The sequence below is a fragment of the Lissotriton helveticus genome, chromosome 2_1 (assembly GCF_964261635.1).
Source record: "Lissotriton helveticus chromosome 2_1, aLisHel1.1, whole genome shotgun sequence".
NCBI classification, from domain to species: Eukaryota; Metazoa; Chordata; class Amphibia; order Caudata; family Salamandridae; genus Lissotriton; species Lissotriton helveticus.
Window position 1 is genome coordinate 92634342 of NC_136059.1, and position 16914 is coordinate 92651255.

General features: G+C 46.0%; 1 protein-coding gene across 1 annotated transcript in view; it reads right to left on the reverse strand.

The window, feature by feature from the left end:
* LOC144817742 (uncharacterized) overlaps nt 1-16914 on the reverse strand; it is a 262795-nt gene that overhangs the window by 223519 nt on the left and 22362 nt on the right. Inside the window, exon 2 of the mRNA XM_078674521.1 lies at nt 10190-10992. Within this exon, the coding sequence (XP_078530647.1) occupies nt 10190-10537 (348 nt within the window). The 5' untranslated portion in view covers nt 10538-10992. The remainder of the gene's footprint in view (nt 1-10189; nt 10993-16914) is intronic.

Genomic DNA, 16914 nt, shown 5'->3' on the forward strand with positions numbered 1-16914 from the left:
TGCAAATGTTTTGTTGAATGGGGAGGGGACGAGATGTGGTTGGAGGTGCCTCGTAGGGGCAGATGTGAAACTCGGGGCCTCGAACAGAAGTGTGTGGGGTTTGATGAAATGCCACCTTTCGAAGTGTCAGGTCATTGTAGACTGCGTTTGTGGGAGAGTGAGAAGGATATACTGGTTCACATGTTTGTTGGGAGGGATGGGGACTCTGGCAAGGTGGGGATGCTTCAATGGGTGGGGAGGGGGCAGGAGGTTTTGAGAATGTGAAGGTATATCGGGCAGGGTTGGGACTGCCGAAGAGAGTCTACATGACACAGTTGGAATGAGTCAGCCAGTTGGGGTTCGGCGGGGATTCTTTACGGGGGAGGGTAGCTGGGGAAGTTCATCAGATTGTTGTTGCACATCTTCATGTCTATTTGATGTTTATGGGACAGAGGTCTGCGGGCACGGGAGTGCAGATCCGTGTGGAGTGAGAACTACTCAGGAATATCTTGCAAGCAGATTGTGTAGATTAACATTGTGATGGCGGGTACTGAACGTGCTGAGAAGGTAACAGTTTTATCCTGGAATATCCGGGGATTAAATGATGCCAGGAAATGTAGGAATGTGGTGGCATATCTGGAACGACATCATGTGCAAATTGCATTATTGCAGGAAACGCATCTGCGTCCCCGCTCTACCCACACATCTGCTTGCAAATGGGCGGCTGTGACGAGCTTCTCGTCGTACTCTGCATATGCCAGAGGCACGGCAGTGTTAATAAAAGAATCAGTGCAGTTCGCGAAACTAGAAGAGAATGTTGATCTGGACGGGAGATTTATTTTACTTTGGGCCAGGCTTGGCACTGACACGGTCACAATAGTGAATTGCTATGCGCCTAATGTTGATACACCTGAATTGTTCACAAACTTGTGGGGTAAGATATTGGACACGGGTTAGATGCACATTATTTGGGGTGGGGATTTTAATGTTGCCATGGTTCCAGGACTGGATAGATCGGATGGGTGTCATCAATACAATAGACATGCTAGAGAAGCATTACAGGGTATAATTAGTGAAGGTGCCTTAATAGATAGTTGGCGGTTTGTGCATGCTGGGCTGCGTGAAGGGACACTCTTTACAACGCACACCAACACCTGGGCTAAGCTAGACTATTGCCTCTTGTCTCGTGGATTGGCGATCAACTTGGGCAAGGTTACTCATTTAACATATTCGGACCACTGCCCGGTTTTGGTCCAGATTGCTGTACCAGGTTATGATAAAGCGACACCCCACGGCATTTTTGGATTCAGTGTTCAAAACGGAGCTGGGGGAGGAGATTACAGACTTTTTTCCTCGGAACAGAGGTTCGGTTGAGGTGCTGCGAGATATTAGGGGCACTATTACGAAGCTGGAGCGAGAATTGAAGGAGCTAGAGTCAAGAATGACTGAGGAACCGATGGGGCCCGTACACAAAGACTTTAGGGACAAGCTCACACAATACGAGGAGGCGGTTAGAGGAGCTAAGTTTAGAGGCAAATATTGGCAACCGAGGAGATATTGTGAAGGGGAAAGGCCGGGACGGCCTCTAGCAGAACTCACCAGACACCCAAGAAGTAACACACATATACTGGAATTACACACACAGGAGGGTAGGCCGTGCCAAAATACGAAGGGAATACTGGACATGTTTACAGCACATTATGGAAGGTTATACTCTGTGCAAAGTTCTGGGGAAGTACGGTTTGGGGAATTTTTAGATGATGTGGCGTTGTGCTGGCTCAGTGACACCCAGAGACAATTTCTTGATGCTCCACTCGAAATTGATGAAATTCAGGATGCTATTATGTCCCTCAATAATGGTAAGGCGACGGGGCTAGATGGCCTACCGGACGAATTTTATAAATGCTATGTTGATATAATGGCCCCGGTATTGAAGGAGGTCTTTGAAGAGTCATTGGAGGTGGGAGTTTTGCCAAGATCAATGAGGGAGGTAGTAATTAAGTCTCTATTAAAGCCAGGGAAAGAACCCACGGAGTGCGATTCGTGTGGACCGCTATCCCTTATAAATTGTGACGCTAAGATATTGGCGAAGATTCTAGCGACCAGGCTTCCGTTGCTTATGACGAGGATAGTGTTTCCTGACCAAGCGGGATTCGTCCCCGGTAGGTCTACCAATCACAATTTGCGTACCCTATTTCCTCTGATTCAAACGATAGCGCCTAACCTACCCGTGGCTGCTATATTTCTAGATGCTACGAAAGCATTTGATTCTGTTGAATGGAGTTACCTCTTCGAAATTTTAGCCAGAATGGGGTTCCCGAAAATATTTATTGCCTGGATACGGCTCCTCTATGTGAGAAGTTGGCCTGATATATGATGCTCACTAGTTCTAGTGATCACCTTGTATCAGTCCAAATACCCCTTATGGTGATTGGTTGTAAGTCAACCTTATAGACCAGCTATCCTAATGGTAGCATGGAACAAGCAGTCTTAGGCTAAACTCTTTTGGCATGTGAAGCCAGCTGTTTTACCACAATATAATCCCTTGAATACCAGATGAAAGGACACCACACAGGTTGTTATGAAAATAAACAGATATTTATTAACTAACATACACCTCTGAACTCTTTATGAGATCAGAGGGCTAAGCACATGACAATACTCAGGAAGAAATACGAGTTCGCACAATATCTACACGTGTGCCTTAGGGGCACGACAAACCATATACTAGGAACAATGGAATGCGAGGAAAGAAAGTACTGTAAGGAGATCCAGAGGCTGGAGGATCGCTGGGCCTACGCTACAAACTAGGTAAGTAAGGAGCAGGAGGCCCACGGGACTCACGTGCAGAGTGGAAACTCTCACGCGGGATGCGTACCAACGTCTATGGATACTACAGTTTACAAAGTTACGGATTCCGGACGAACCCGGCTGGATGGAGGGAAAACAACAGTGGACCTGGACACTAGGATAGTGAACACGGACTTCAGCACCTAGAAGCTTTAGTTACCTAACCCACAGGCTGCCGGTGCATAGGGCTGAAGTGGTGTCGGGTTTGCTGCGTTGATCCCGGTGATGCCTGAAACAAGGAGTTGCTGGCAGGCAGCCAGATGGAGGAGTCCGGTGGTTCCAAGGATGGAACTAGGAAGGAGAAGTCCTGAAAGGGAAGGGGACAGAGTCTCGGTCAATAGCTAGTGACGGTGCTGGAACCAGGAGGGAACCAGATGCTGCCGCCACGTTCAGGTGGAGGAAGGGTCGCTTCTCTCTGTAGCTGCGCGGACCAGGAGCTGTTCTTCACGACCAGGCTGGAGGCACGAGCTGTCCCACGTAGTCAGCTGCTGTTGGCGGTGTTGGATCGTCGATCTGGTCAATAGGCCTTGGCAAGTGCAAGCCACGCGGTGGAACAAAGATGGCGTCTGGTGCGGACCAGGAGGGTCCGGGGTACTTCTCTTTTACAAGGAAGCAAGGGCCAGTCTGGGGGACCAGGCCAGCAGTGTTGAAGTCTTTGGGTCGTCGTCTCAGAGGTCACGAGCCAGCCGGCAAGGGACCAGACAACAGGAAAAGCAGCAACCAGGCAAAAGGGCCCCACGCAGGTCACGTGGATGCTGGGGGGCTGGTCTTTGGTGCAGGAGCTGCGTCGGTGTGGGGCTTCTCAGACCCCAGTGCACTCACTCGAGGAACCCTCGGGGGTCGTGCTGGAAGCGCTGTGCAGGTTTCGTCAAGATGGCCGTCTCCACGTTGCTCGTCGCACCCACGGGTCCCAGCTGTGCCGTGGATGTGGGTAGAGGTCAGAGGGGTCTGGAGGTCCGGGTCTCGTTGAGCTGGGTCGTCGGGTTCCAGGAAGGAAGGACTTGCAGCAAACCGCACAGGAGCTTGATGGTGCCTGCGAAGCAGGATGGTCACTCCCTGACCATAGGGGAGATTCTTCAGTCTTCTGATGTCCAGGAGGTCGAAGGTCAAGAGTTCTTCGTGGAAGTTGTCAAGATTAATCTAACTGGGAATGGGACCAGCTCCTACCTTTATTCAGCTAAAGGGGGCTGCACTACGACTAGGTCCCTCCCCTGGGTGGGACCAGGAAGGGGGGTGGTTACACCCCCTATCCTTTGTCCGGTTTCCCGCCAGAGCTGGGGCTGGAGTGACCCAGCAACTGGTTGGAACCGGTGTATGCACAGGGCACCTTGTGTGCCCCAGGCATGTCTCATTCCTTTCAGCCTTGGCCTACATAATACACAAAATCCTGTCTGGGGTGGTGCTAGCACCTCCCAAGGCAGGAAACCCTTTGTCCAAGCCTCCCTCACTGGACGGACTCCCAGCAGCAGGAGGTCAGACTTGTGTCTGTGGTGGCAGCATCCATTTTGTGATGCTGATGTTTGAGTTAACTTTAACCGGGGTACGCAGTTACATAAATGTCGTGTCCCTCTAGAAGGGTGGAATGCTACCCCTGTCGCCAGAATTGGCGAGGGGGTAGTATTCCAATTCGTATGACACCTTACTCGACATGTTTTGATAATGCTATGCCAAAGTTAGCATTTAACCGCGAGGATTATAATGCACTTAAGAGTATATGGTATAGCGTTATCATGGAACAGCTATTAGGACTTGGTTCCGCAAGCTGCAAACTGGCTCAGCTCATGCCAGAGCACCATCTCACATAATTCCAAGCACTCTGCCTTCAGGATTGATAAGGCCTGCCATAGGAGTGACTGATAGGAATATATGTGTCCATTTTAGGTTTAGATATAGGGAACTATACCTAAAGCAAAGGGTAATTACACCACCTTGCCCCAGCTGTCGTGCAGCCAGTTGTGTCGGTTTAGATGGCCAGCCAGGGGAGGCATAATACATGCTTCGGCCCCTGGTAGGCCCTGGGTACACCTATGCCCTGGATACCTAAGGTATACTGTACAGGGACTGATAATGTGGCCCAGTACCAATTGGTAAATGCACCCAAGGTACATGGTTGTCAATTTAGAGAGAGAACAGCTAGGCTGTGGGTCTGATTGGCAGGCCCACAGCCAGGGAAAGTCGTAAACCAGTGAAGCAAAAAGCAAAAATCTGGGGTGGCCATAGGATTGCAGACCCTACTCTCCTACACTCTATACCAATCCAACGGCGAGGGTGCTGATTAATGGTGAGCTTTCGGCTTCAATATCGATATCCAGAGGCACCAGGCAAGGGTGTCCGTTGTCCCCGTTGCTTTTCGCAATAGCGATAGAACCCCTGGCTTGTCTCATCCGACAACTACACAAGCAGAGCGCCTTTAAATGTTTTCAACGGCAGATCGATATATTTGTATGCTGATGACTTGACGTTATATGTTGTGGATCCGCAGACTAATCTTAACCGACTGCTCCGAGAGTTCTTGGTGTTTGGCCGGCTGTCTGGCATACAAATTAATTGGAGAAAATCCCAATTTTTCCCCTTGACTCCTGCCGTTTCTCAATTCTCTCTGGATTACCCACTTGAATGGTGTGGTTCGGACCTTCGCTACCTAGGTATTCAGGTTTCGGTTGTAAAGGATGACACGATACGACTGAATTATGGCACTGCCATCACTAAACTTACGGACGATGTTACACGCTGGATATCATTGCCACTATCCATGGCTGGCAGAGCCTCGCTGATCAAGATGGTGGCCCTACCCCGTTTTCTATACCTATTTCAGAACATCCCATATTATCCGGGCGCCTTCTTCTTTAAATCGTTGCGGTCGGAATTAGTGCGGTTATTCTAGGGAGGCAAGCAACCGAGAGTTGCGTGGTCGGTCATTACCCAACCTTATGTCAATGGGGGATTTGATGTCCCTGATTTTCGGATATATTATTTGAGTGCTCAAGCACACTATGCTTATCATTGGTTTACTCCAACTTCGTTCATGCCACAATTGGCTGCGGAGGATTGGATAGTCCGACCACTTCCTCTAAAAGGTATTATTTATGGCCCGGCCAGCGTTATAGAGACACCGGCCACTACGGTGACATGCACGATCGATGCATGGAATCAAATTCTTAATATGCTGCAGGTTGAGTTCCTATATGCACCGAACATGCCTCTCGTGTATCATCCAGGGCTCTCCCTATTGCAGGAAGGGGGATTCCACACGCTATGTCATAAACTGAGGTTGTGTACCTGGGGGCAGTTGTTTTCAGGTGGCAAATTTAAAACGCGTGATCAGTTTCTTCAGGGTCATTCGCCCACACCATTAGACCTCTTATTACGTTAGGTTACGACAGGGACTGCGAAGTGTACTGCCACGATTCCCGGATGAGCCTGAGGTGGTACTACCTTTACAGGCTATGCTTGTGTCTGCGGATGGTCGACATCTGGTTTCGCACCTTTACCGTAGTATTCGCGGGCAGTGTGATGGCGGTGAGAGCAGGGCGCTTAAACACTGGAGTGCAGATATTGGCAGGGAAATAACTGATACACAGTGGACATACTGCTGTGGCCTCACCGCTAATATGTCTCCCAGCTGCAGACTAAAAATTATTCATTATAAGTTCCTACAGAGGATGTATTATACGCCGGAGAAAAAGTTGAGGTTTAGATTATCGGACAATGCTAGATGTGACCGTTGCAGATCGGACGCAGCGGGCTTCTTCCATTTAGCATGGGAGTGCCCAGTTGTCTTTGACTACTGGACTAAGGTACACCTGGCGCTCCAGAAGATGGTGAGCGAGACAATTGATAAAGACCCACTTACTATGCTATTGGGCTACACTATGCAGATGCCTAAATCGATACGGAAGTTTATGGATGTTGCATTATTGTTGGCAAAACGCAGAGTGGCATGCAGATGGGGGAGGGGACGAGCCCCGAAATTTAAGGACTGGTTGAATGATCTGATTTATTGTCAAGATCAGCATACGGCATATGCAGACACACAGCCGGTAAGCAGTAGGACCAGAGACATATGGGACCCGTTGCGGGAATATTTGCTGGCCACCGCGGCTTCATCGGACGATGGGAGCCGAGATGATGCGGGTAATGCCATGGTCGGATAGGAAGGATGGCTATATGCTGCAGACTCTAACTAATACATGTCTCTGTTATGGGTTAGGGTAGGTTACCTGCAGAATGAATGGTTACGATTGCCGGATGCCTGGTTTGGGATTGTGTTTCGATACATGTACACTAAGGTTGCTACCCTGACCTGACTGTATAGGAAGGTAACTTCGGAGCATCCAGAGATCGATGATGTAGAACTCCAATGAACAGAATGTACTGTTGTGAAGTGTCAACACTTTCTATGCTCCTACCCGCTAGCAATGCACGAAAGTATGGTATTTTTTTCTCTCTGCATTTTTTGATGTCTTTACCCCGTTATTATATCACGATAAGTTTCTCCTATCACGTGCCTATCCTGATGACCAACGCAGCTATTTAGCGGTGCCTGCCTTGTGTGCCAGCGCCTCTATGTAAATACTGCAAAATGTTGCAACTACAAGATTGTGCTTTACACGCCTATACAGGGAAAGCCCTCCCCCCCTTGTTTATATTATGGGTTGATGTTGGACACATAAAAATTTCAGGGGCCTCTGGACTTATTTATACCACACGATGCAAAGTGTATGCAAAATTCTAAGGCATTACACCGCCGGGCCTCTGGGATGTCGGCACTTAGGCTGTGTATTTATATTGCTGTTGAAAGCGGATTATTACGAGCGCAGCCGGCCCTTGAGGTTGTTGGCATCATGCAGTGTTATACTGTGTTGGTATAATAAAGGTCTTTGAACAAAAAACAAAAAACAAAAAAAAAAATAATATTATGTTGTGTCCATTATTCCTTGGACCACTCTGGAAACTCAAACCGCCTGTTTTTAGTGGATTTAGTTACTATCTGGTATTGTATGAATTTCTCACAATAAACCAAGTGTCCTTTGCCTCTCATAGTCATTAATTTTCTATTTATAATTAGGCCCCTATATCACATCTTCTTACAAGATCTTGCCATTCATTTTGTCACGTGAATATCTAGCACCTTTCTCAAAATGGAGCCTGTTGGGCCATGGTTCTGCCTTACAAAACAAGGTATTATATATATATACACCCAGCCAGTATCAGGATCTACAGGGTGGTCTATTGAGTAATCGGGTCAATCAACAATAATTCTTTAATCAGCAACTGTCCCAGCAGTTCTACGACCAGGTTTTCAATCCCCCTCTGCTACCCATCCCCCTATATATTGGAGCAGAGAAGAACAGTAACGCTAAAAAATCTGGGAGGCCTAAGCCACCCCTTCCTCCTAGGCAAGCTTTAAATAATTCTTTCAGCACATGCCTCTCTCCTTTCTAATCTTGTATATATTCTATCCAGCTCATTCAATAAGTTCTCTGGAAAATATGTATGCATTTCTGGAAGGCATATAGACAGTGAAGTAGCATTACCATCACAGCTTCCGTCATTCGCTCAAAAGATAATGGCAGCAAAATCTTCCATCTTATCCAGAACATTCAATAGTTGCCTTATATTTTCCCACATTGGGACTTTCTCAGTGTTGAGTACATTAATGTTGAGGTATTTAAAAGATTATACTCCCAAGAATAGTACAAATACTGATAGTGCGACCTTTTTTCTTGTTTCACTTTTAATGGGACCACTGTGGAGGTCCCACCTTAGCCTGCAACCCTATCTTTTATGAAAATGTCAACTACTTCTCGAATCCAGGACTATAATTATAGAATATGAAGATATTTTATAGAGTTTCCATTCTAAACCCTGATCTGCATGCAGCATACGTTTTTGCCTTTTGTAGTCTATTTGCCAAGACTTTATTGAACATCTGTGTGTCTACTTCATAACAGAAAGCTGGTAACGCGGACGAGGACTATAATGCTGACCAAGGGATCGACACATTAAGAAACTGAAGATTCTGGACAGATGAGGGAAACAAGTTAAAAAAAAGATATAATCAAGGACAGTTTAGGCGACTCTGGTCCAAACAACTACTCGGCAGTTTAAATATGTTAAAAGAACCATGAAATGAAACTGCTTCCACAAAGGTGAACTTCATACGGAAGTGAACTAAATATCAACCACAAGACTGACACAATGAAGTGAACTACAAGAATCCACCTCTCACTGTTAGAAACTGGATGGTAGCCAAGTTTATGAAATCGTAATAGAGATTGTTTTTATGTGAAGTCAGATTCCTCGCTGCATGACTCAGAATTATTGCCTATAGAAACAAAAAGGTATGAGCTCAGCCTACCAAAGTGGCAAACAACATTATCTGAACATTGCTTTTCCAACACGTGACAGCCATGACTTAAATTCATTCTTTCACTTATCGAGTGCTGGCAGTCCAAGTTCTTATTTTGTAGCGTTTTGAATATGGCAAAATATTTTTTGTGCATCGCTGATGATATGTCTGGCAAACTTCTATTAGAATGCTCTTGAGGCTGGTGTAATTGATATCAAAGCAAAATTCGCTGGGCTCTGTTTCAAACTCTTTTACAGCACCAAAACATCTTTTATCAAATGCAAATTCAATAAGTATTCCCATTCTACAGTTCTGCTGTTTGCATCATCCTGCAATCTTCTACTTTTCCAATGGGTTTGTTGAGGAAGGGGCTTCCGCCGCCAGAATACTGTAGGATAATCTGCAGTTTCCTAAGTCCATAAACATGGGGGTTTTTACATGCTACTGACTTAAGGAATCGTAATTGCCCACCTCTTCACAAACACTAATACTGCCTGGTAGAATATACTGCACTTAGAAAAGTTTCTTAACATGAAAGTGGTTTGTAGTGAAAATTCTCTGACGGGGACTGGGATGTTTTTGTCTCCTGTTCAAATACACAGACCTAGCTGCGCAATCAATGCATGGAATGTATTCTGTTAAATATTTAGTGATTTTTAACAAACTACCAAAGAAGGGGCAACAACGCCGGATGACAGGGCAGTTCTTCAATAATCACTAAACTCAATGTAATATTAGAGCTACATGAACATTAAGTAGCGATGAAGAGTTGGGACTAAATTACTTCCCATCGTGCTGGGTGAAATATAAACTAGCGGAATATGTATTGGAACATTGCATGTGAGCAAACGTTAGTTCACTTGCCTCTTACTACTATTAAAAACTATTTTAAATTTTCTCTGAAATCTACAAATGTAAACCACAAAAAAAGAATGTTATAATGTCTCTCAGGTATTTTACCTCTTTCAGGTCTCGAAGAACATGTTCATTACCAAAAAAATGACTTACCCATTTAAGAGCAGCAGATCTACCTCCTGGAGAAAAGGGTAGAGCCGGGAATAGTTTGGAGGGGGGTGAAGTCTTTGGGTATTCAGGTGCAGGGGAAGACTTGTTGGATAACACACACTTGGAAGCACTGGAAGGCTCTCCAGCAGAGGCTGGTGCTTCACAAGCATATTCAGAGTCCGAATCCTTCTCTGATGCACAGTCATCATTAGGCCTTTCTGTTATTTCTTCCTCTGGAATATTCAACAATGTATTATTGGTAAAAACTTTCCCTAATGTGCTGTCTTTCCCAAAAGAGTTTCCAGTGGCAGTCAGTAATGAGGATTTGCCAGTGCTAGTGTTCAGTGACATCTCGGTAGCACCAGAGTTCAGCAACAAGTGGTTGGGGCCAATCTAGGTGGTATGCTGCGAGTGTCAAACTTCAGTGATGGTTTGCATGGGCCAGGTTTCAAGGGCACCTTGCCAATGCCAATATTTTACAAACTGCTGGGAAAAACTGTTTTTGATCAGTAGTGTAGCAAGGATGCCATGGCCCTGGTGTAAGCAAATAAAATGGCCCCTTTCACTGCTGTTGGGGTAGTAAATTACAACATATATTATGGCTCAATGTGCCCCGGAAGACGCTGGGCTATAGCACGTGCTGTGCCAATGAGGTCCACACCGCTGTCTTTGATATAGAACTGCTGACAAAATGCTTCAACCTTTTCAGAAGAGATGTAGACAGTTGTTTGCGTTGGTCATCTGCAGCTAGAGCCAGGATTCTTTTAGCTCAGTCAACCATGCAATGCAGCAGCAATCCTATTTTCCTGGGTAGGAGAAAAATACTAATAATTAAATTCTATAAAGTCAAACAGGATTTTGAGTGAAATCCGCAAGCACATTCATTTTAAATCTAGTTGATGCAGGCATTAACTTTACTTACGGCCAACACTTAATATGAAATAAAGAGGAAGAGGTGTGGCGCCGCGGCCAGGGCGACTGACTCCGGAATCTGGGGATCACGGTTCGATCCCTGGTGCCGGCAGCAGATTAGCCCAGCACCATGTGACTCTGGGCAATAGCTTGCTTAATCTTCCCGACGGCCCCCAGCGCCTAGAGACCCTTACGGGCGATTGTTCGCGCTTTACAAAAGTGTATTATTATTATTACAAATGTGGATTATTATAGGCGATATGTTCACACCCATATTAAAATACCAAATTTAACCTCACCTGTTAGAACGAAATTGACTTCCACGTTTATAAAAGCAATTTCCACTGAAACCATCACATGTATATACATTGTTGCTAGAAATTGTAATGCTATTACATGAAAACATGCCTTGTGTTAACTTCTACTGCTGTTCCATGCTCTAATGGCCGTCTGTTGGGCAGAGATCATGCTCTATCTAAAATAAGCGTTTGCAATGCAACAGGTCTTGCTTTAGCGAGACTTGCATATATTGGCTTTGGCAACAAAAAACCCGGCGTAGTGCTGAAATATAAAGCGCGGCACCCATGCACATAAATGTTATACGCATGGAGGCCTGTGAAGCAGGCACCATGGTAATAAAAAACAATAAATAAAAAAAACGATCTTGGTCTTTCAATGCACAGAACCCCACCATGTGTTCCTGCACGACGCTCTTCGCTGCTGGCAGGCGGGCTGTGTGTGAGAGCTGCCGGCATGTTGTTGGAGCACAAACAAACAAAAACCAAGAGGGATCACGGACAGAACCTCTACAGCAGGTCTCAAAGAGACCGCGCAAGTGCTGCCTAGGCGAGACCTAATAGGTACAAAAATAATTACAATACCAATATTAGATGTCAATAGAATGATTCCACAACCAGATACACCAATTTAAGTACGTCTATGAGCCAGAAGGTGACAGTGCGATATATTCTGATTAACTGACCATCCAAATTGAGCAACAAAGGTAAATGCTACCAGACGATCAATTATTATGTAATCTTAAAAAAAAAATATATATAATTTTTTTTTTAGGTCGGGCGACCTATCTCAATGCGCATGCGCATTGAGCGGGAGCTCGATATATAGGGACTTAACCAGAGCTTACCGAGAGCTTACCGAGATCAGGCGATTCCCAGGCGATTTCTTGCAGTGCCCGTGAAAGCTTGCTCAATACGCATGCGCATTCCCATAAAAAGCGCGTGCACAGACACCAGCCCCCCTCCCACAGTCATCCCCCAGCGTGCGCTGTGCCAACAAGCCTTTGAAGTGAAGCTTAGCTTCACTTCAAAGGTATCCGCTACCCCCGCCCCTGCTTCACACGTTTCTCGCATTTCTCCTCCCTCCCTCGCCCTTCAGCGTGCCCTGTTCACCCTGCTCCCTTTCTTCCTTCGTTATTTCCTTTCCTTCTTTTGGCCCGTCAGCCTCCATCCTTTCTTTCCCTCTTCCTTGTTTGTTGTTGTAGTTTTTATACTGCTTGTTTTTCATTTTTAATACTCTGACCCTTGCTTGGCTTCACAGCACAAAGACCCCCCACCTTGTTGCTTTAAGGCAGACGCACCTGAAGGTCGGCTTTAACTATTATGGGAGGCTTGTTTTTTAAACAAATTTCTTGGGGGCTGTTTTTATAAAATTAACAAAGCATGTGAAACATCTTTTCACACAGATCTCACCTATTTTGACCTCTGAAGCTAACCAATTTTTCTCTCCATACTCCGTGTATTTACTGAAAATAATGGGCATTTGTTCGAAAAATCTAGAGCACCCACTCTTATCTCAGATTTTATTACCACATAACTCCGTTTTGCCTGCAAATTATGATAATATCAACTGAAAAATGCATTTCATCCACATATTGAGAAAGTCCAGTAAATTCCCTAAGAAATAGCCAAATGAATTTTTTTTCCACTCATTGATTATTTATTATTATTCGTTTTTCACTTTGCTCGTTTTTTCACAAAGCCCGTGTGCAATCTTTGAACAGGTTTAAGACCCGCACGTTGATTCGTTTTGAGCCTCCACATGCTGGGCAGATACATTATTGTGTTCCTGACAGCATAGACTCACGCTCTCTGAAAAATATTTAAACCTGTTTTCATTAGAGAAAACAGTCTTTTATCGAGATACCGTCACTTTTCAACTATATCTTCAGTATGTAATGCTGCGTTATCATGCTCCGCCCCACAAGCTTCCCCCAGCGTGCGCTCTGGCTCAGCCGAGCCGCACTCCTCCCACACCTCTCACACACAAGTGAAGCTTCACTTCAAAGCTTCCACAGATGATGATAAGCACCCGCAGGCACGCATTCACACGGAAACAGTCGCAAACACACAAACACTTCTACAAGAGATGTCCCTTCAACCATTTTCTAACAAAGACTGACAGACACACAGACCTTCCCAGAATAAATGCACGTGAAAATGGACAGACACGCACCAGGACACACCACACAGACGCACACTGTAGGGGTGTAACAATGTCCTACCACTCACGCCTCCAGGGTCACCAGGTCACGTGCATGTTACCCACCTGTGTGCCACTGCTGTTATGTCAATAATGCCCAGCTCTGCTGATACAAGGCTTCTAGACAATATACACAACCACCCCATCCACCACCCCCACCGCATCCACCACCACCACCGCATCCACCATCACCACATCCACCACCACCGCATCCACCACCACATCCACCATCACCACCACATCCACCATCACATCCACCACCACCACATCCACCATCACCTCCACATCCATCATGACATCCACCTCCACCACATCCACCACCACCGCATCCACCACCACCACCACACCCTCCACCACTACATCCACCACCACATCCACTACAACCAACACCCTATCCACCACTACCACCACCACCGCATCCACCACCGCATCCACCACATCCACCATCACCACCACATCCACCATTACATCCACCATCACATCCACCACCACCACATCCACCACCACATCCACCATCACCTCCACATCCACCATGACATCCACCGCCACATCCACCACCACATCCAACATCCACCACCACATCCACCATCCCCTCCACATCCACCATGACATCCACCGCCATCACATCCACCACCGCCACATCCACCACCACCACCACACCCACCACCACTACATCCACCACCACATCCACTACAACCACCACCCCATCCACCACTACCACCACCACCGCATCCACCAACACCTCCGCATCCACCACATCCACCACCACCACATACACCGCATCCACCACCACATCCACCACCACATCCACCATCACCACCACATCCACCCTCACATCCACCATCACATCCACCACCACCACATCCACCATCACCTCCACATCCACCATGACAACCACCGCCACATCCACCACCACATCCACCACCGCCACATCCACCACCGCCACATCCACCACCGCCACATCCACCACCGCCACATCCACCACCACTTCCACCACCACCGCATCCACCACCACTTCCACCACCACCGCATCCACCGCATCCAACACCACATCCACCACTTCCACCGCATCCACCACCACCACATCCACCACTTCCACCGCATCCACCACCACCACATCCACCATACCCACCACCATCACTTCCACCACCACATCCACAACCACCACATCCACCACCACCACATCCACCACATCCACCACCACCACATCCACCACATCACCACCACATCCACCACCTCCACCACCACCACCACATCCACCCCCACCACCACCACATCCACCATCACCACATCCACCACCACCATATCCCCCAGATCCACCACCACCACATCTATATGTGTGTGGCTCTGTGTGTGTGTAGGTGCAAATGCAATGTTCTTGGATTTTCGTCACAATAAAATACACTGAACATAATCTTCACAAAAGTTATTTACAAACGTTTAAGCTATTGCCATTATAAATTACAATAACTTTTATTTAAGTATTAATTATTTACTAAATTAAAAGCCATTGTTATTTGTAATATCAATACATCTAAGTCACGTAAATACAACACACATTGCATTACAAATGCTATAGGTGTCACATTTGCAAAAGTTAAAACTATTGACATTGTAACTGACAAAGCTATTAATTTTGCTACTTTCAAAACCAACACATAAATAAAAAAAGTGTCATTTACAATACCAATAGCTCAAACTTTCCTAATGCGAGACCTATTGCATTTCCAATGCTTGTTTTTAAACACAGCCCTCTGTGCATTTAATAACCACTTCAAAATGTATTGCAGGGAAGGGGGAATACACAGGATTGTCCTGAACTGGATATTGGCGACAGCTGTTCACAGCCTGAGGACAGAGGCAAGATTATTCTGATTGCTCTGTAAATGCAGACTGTCGAGGGATAAAATATGGAAAACAAGCACATATAGGGGAGGGTAGATTTACTACTCCTAACTTCACATCAACATAATATATATTATATATATAAATAATCTCAATCAAAACAATACCCTTGCAGGCATAGAGTGACGCATAAATAATGCAAAAAAGATGCCTGCGGGTGCTTATCATCATCTGTGGAAGCTTTGAAGTGAAGCTTCACTTGTGTGTGAGAGGTGTGGGAGGAGTGCGGCTCGGCTGAGCCAGAGCGCACGCTGGGGGAAGCTTGTGGGGCGGAGCATGATAACGCAGCATTACATACTGAAGATATAGTTGAAAAGTGACGGTATCTCGATAAAAGACTGTTTTCTCTAATGAAAACAGGTTTAAATATTTTTCAGAGAGCGTGAGTCTATGCTGTCAGGAACACAATAATGTATCTGCCCAGCATGTGGAGGCTCAAAACGAATCAACGTGCGGGTCTTAAACCTGTTCAAAGATTGCACACGGGCTTTGTGAAAAAACGAGCAAAGTGAAAAACGAATAATAATAAATAATCAATGAGTGGAAAAAAAATTCATTTGGCTATTTCTTAGGGAATTTACTGGACTTTCTCAATATGTGGATGAAATGCATTTTTCAGTTGATATTATCATAATTTGCAGGCAAAACGGAGTTATGTGGTAATAAAATCTGAGATAAGAGTGGGTGCTCTAGATTTTTCGAACAAATGCCCATTATTTTCAGTAAATACACGGAGTATGGAGAGAAAAATTGGTTAGCTTCAGAGGTCAAAATAGGTGAGATCTGTGTGAAAAGATGTTTCACATGCTTTGTTAATTTTATAAAAACAGCCCCCAAGAAATTTGTTTAAAAAACAAGCCTCCCATAATAGTTAAAGCCGACCTTCAGGTGCGTCTGCTTTAAAGCAACAAGGTGGGGGGTCTTTGTGCTGTGAAGCCAAGCAAGGGTCAGAGTATTAAAAATGAAAAACAAGCAGTATAAAAAGTACAACAACAAACAAGGAAGAGGGAAAGAAAGGATGGAGGCTGACGGGCCAAAAGAAGGAAAGGAAATAACGAAGGAAGAAAGGGAGCAGGGTGAACAGGGCACGCTGAAGGGCGAGGGAGGGAGGAGAAATGCGAGAAACGTGTGAAGCAGGGGCGGGGGTAGCGGATACCTTTGAAGTGAAGCTAAGCTTCACTTCAAAGGCTTGTTGGCACAGCGCACGCTGGGGGATGACTGTGGGAGGGGGGCTGGTGTCTGTGCACGCGCTTTTTATGGGAATGCGCATGCGTATTGAGCAAGCTTTCACGGGCACTGCAAGAAATCGCCTGGGAATCGCCTGATCTCGGTAAGCTCTGGTTAAGTCCCTATATATCGAGCTCCCGCTCAATGCGCATGGGATTCAAAAAAGGGCACCACCAAGGGAGAAT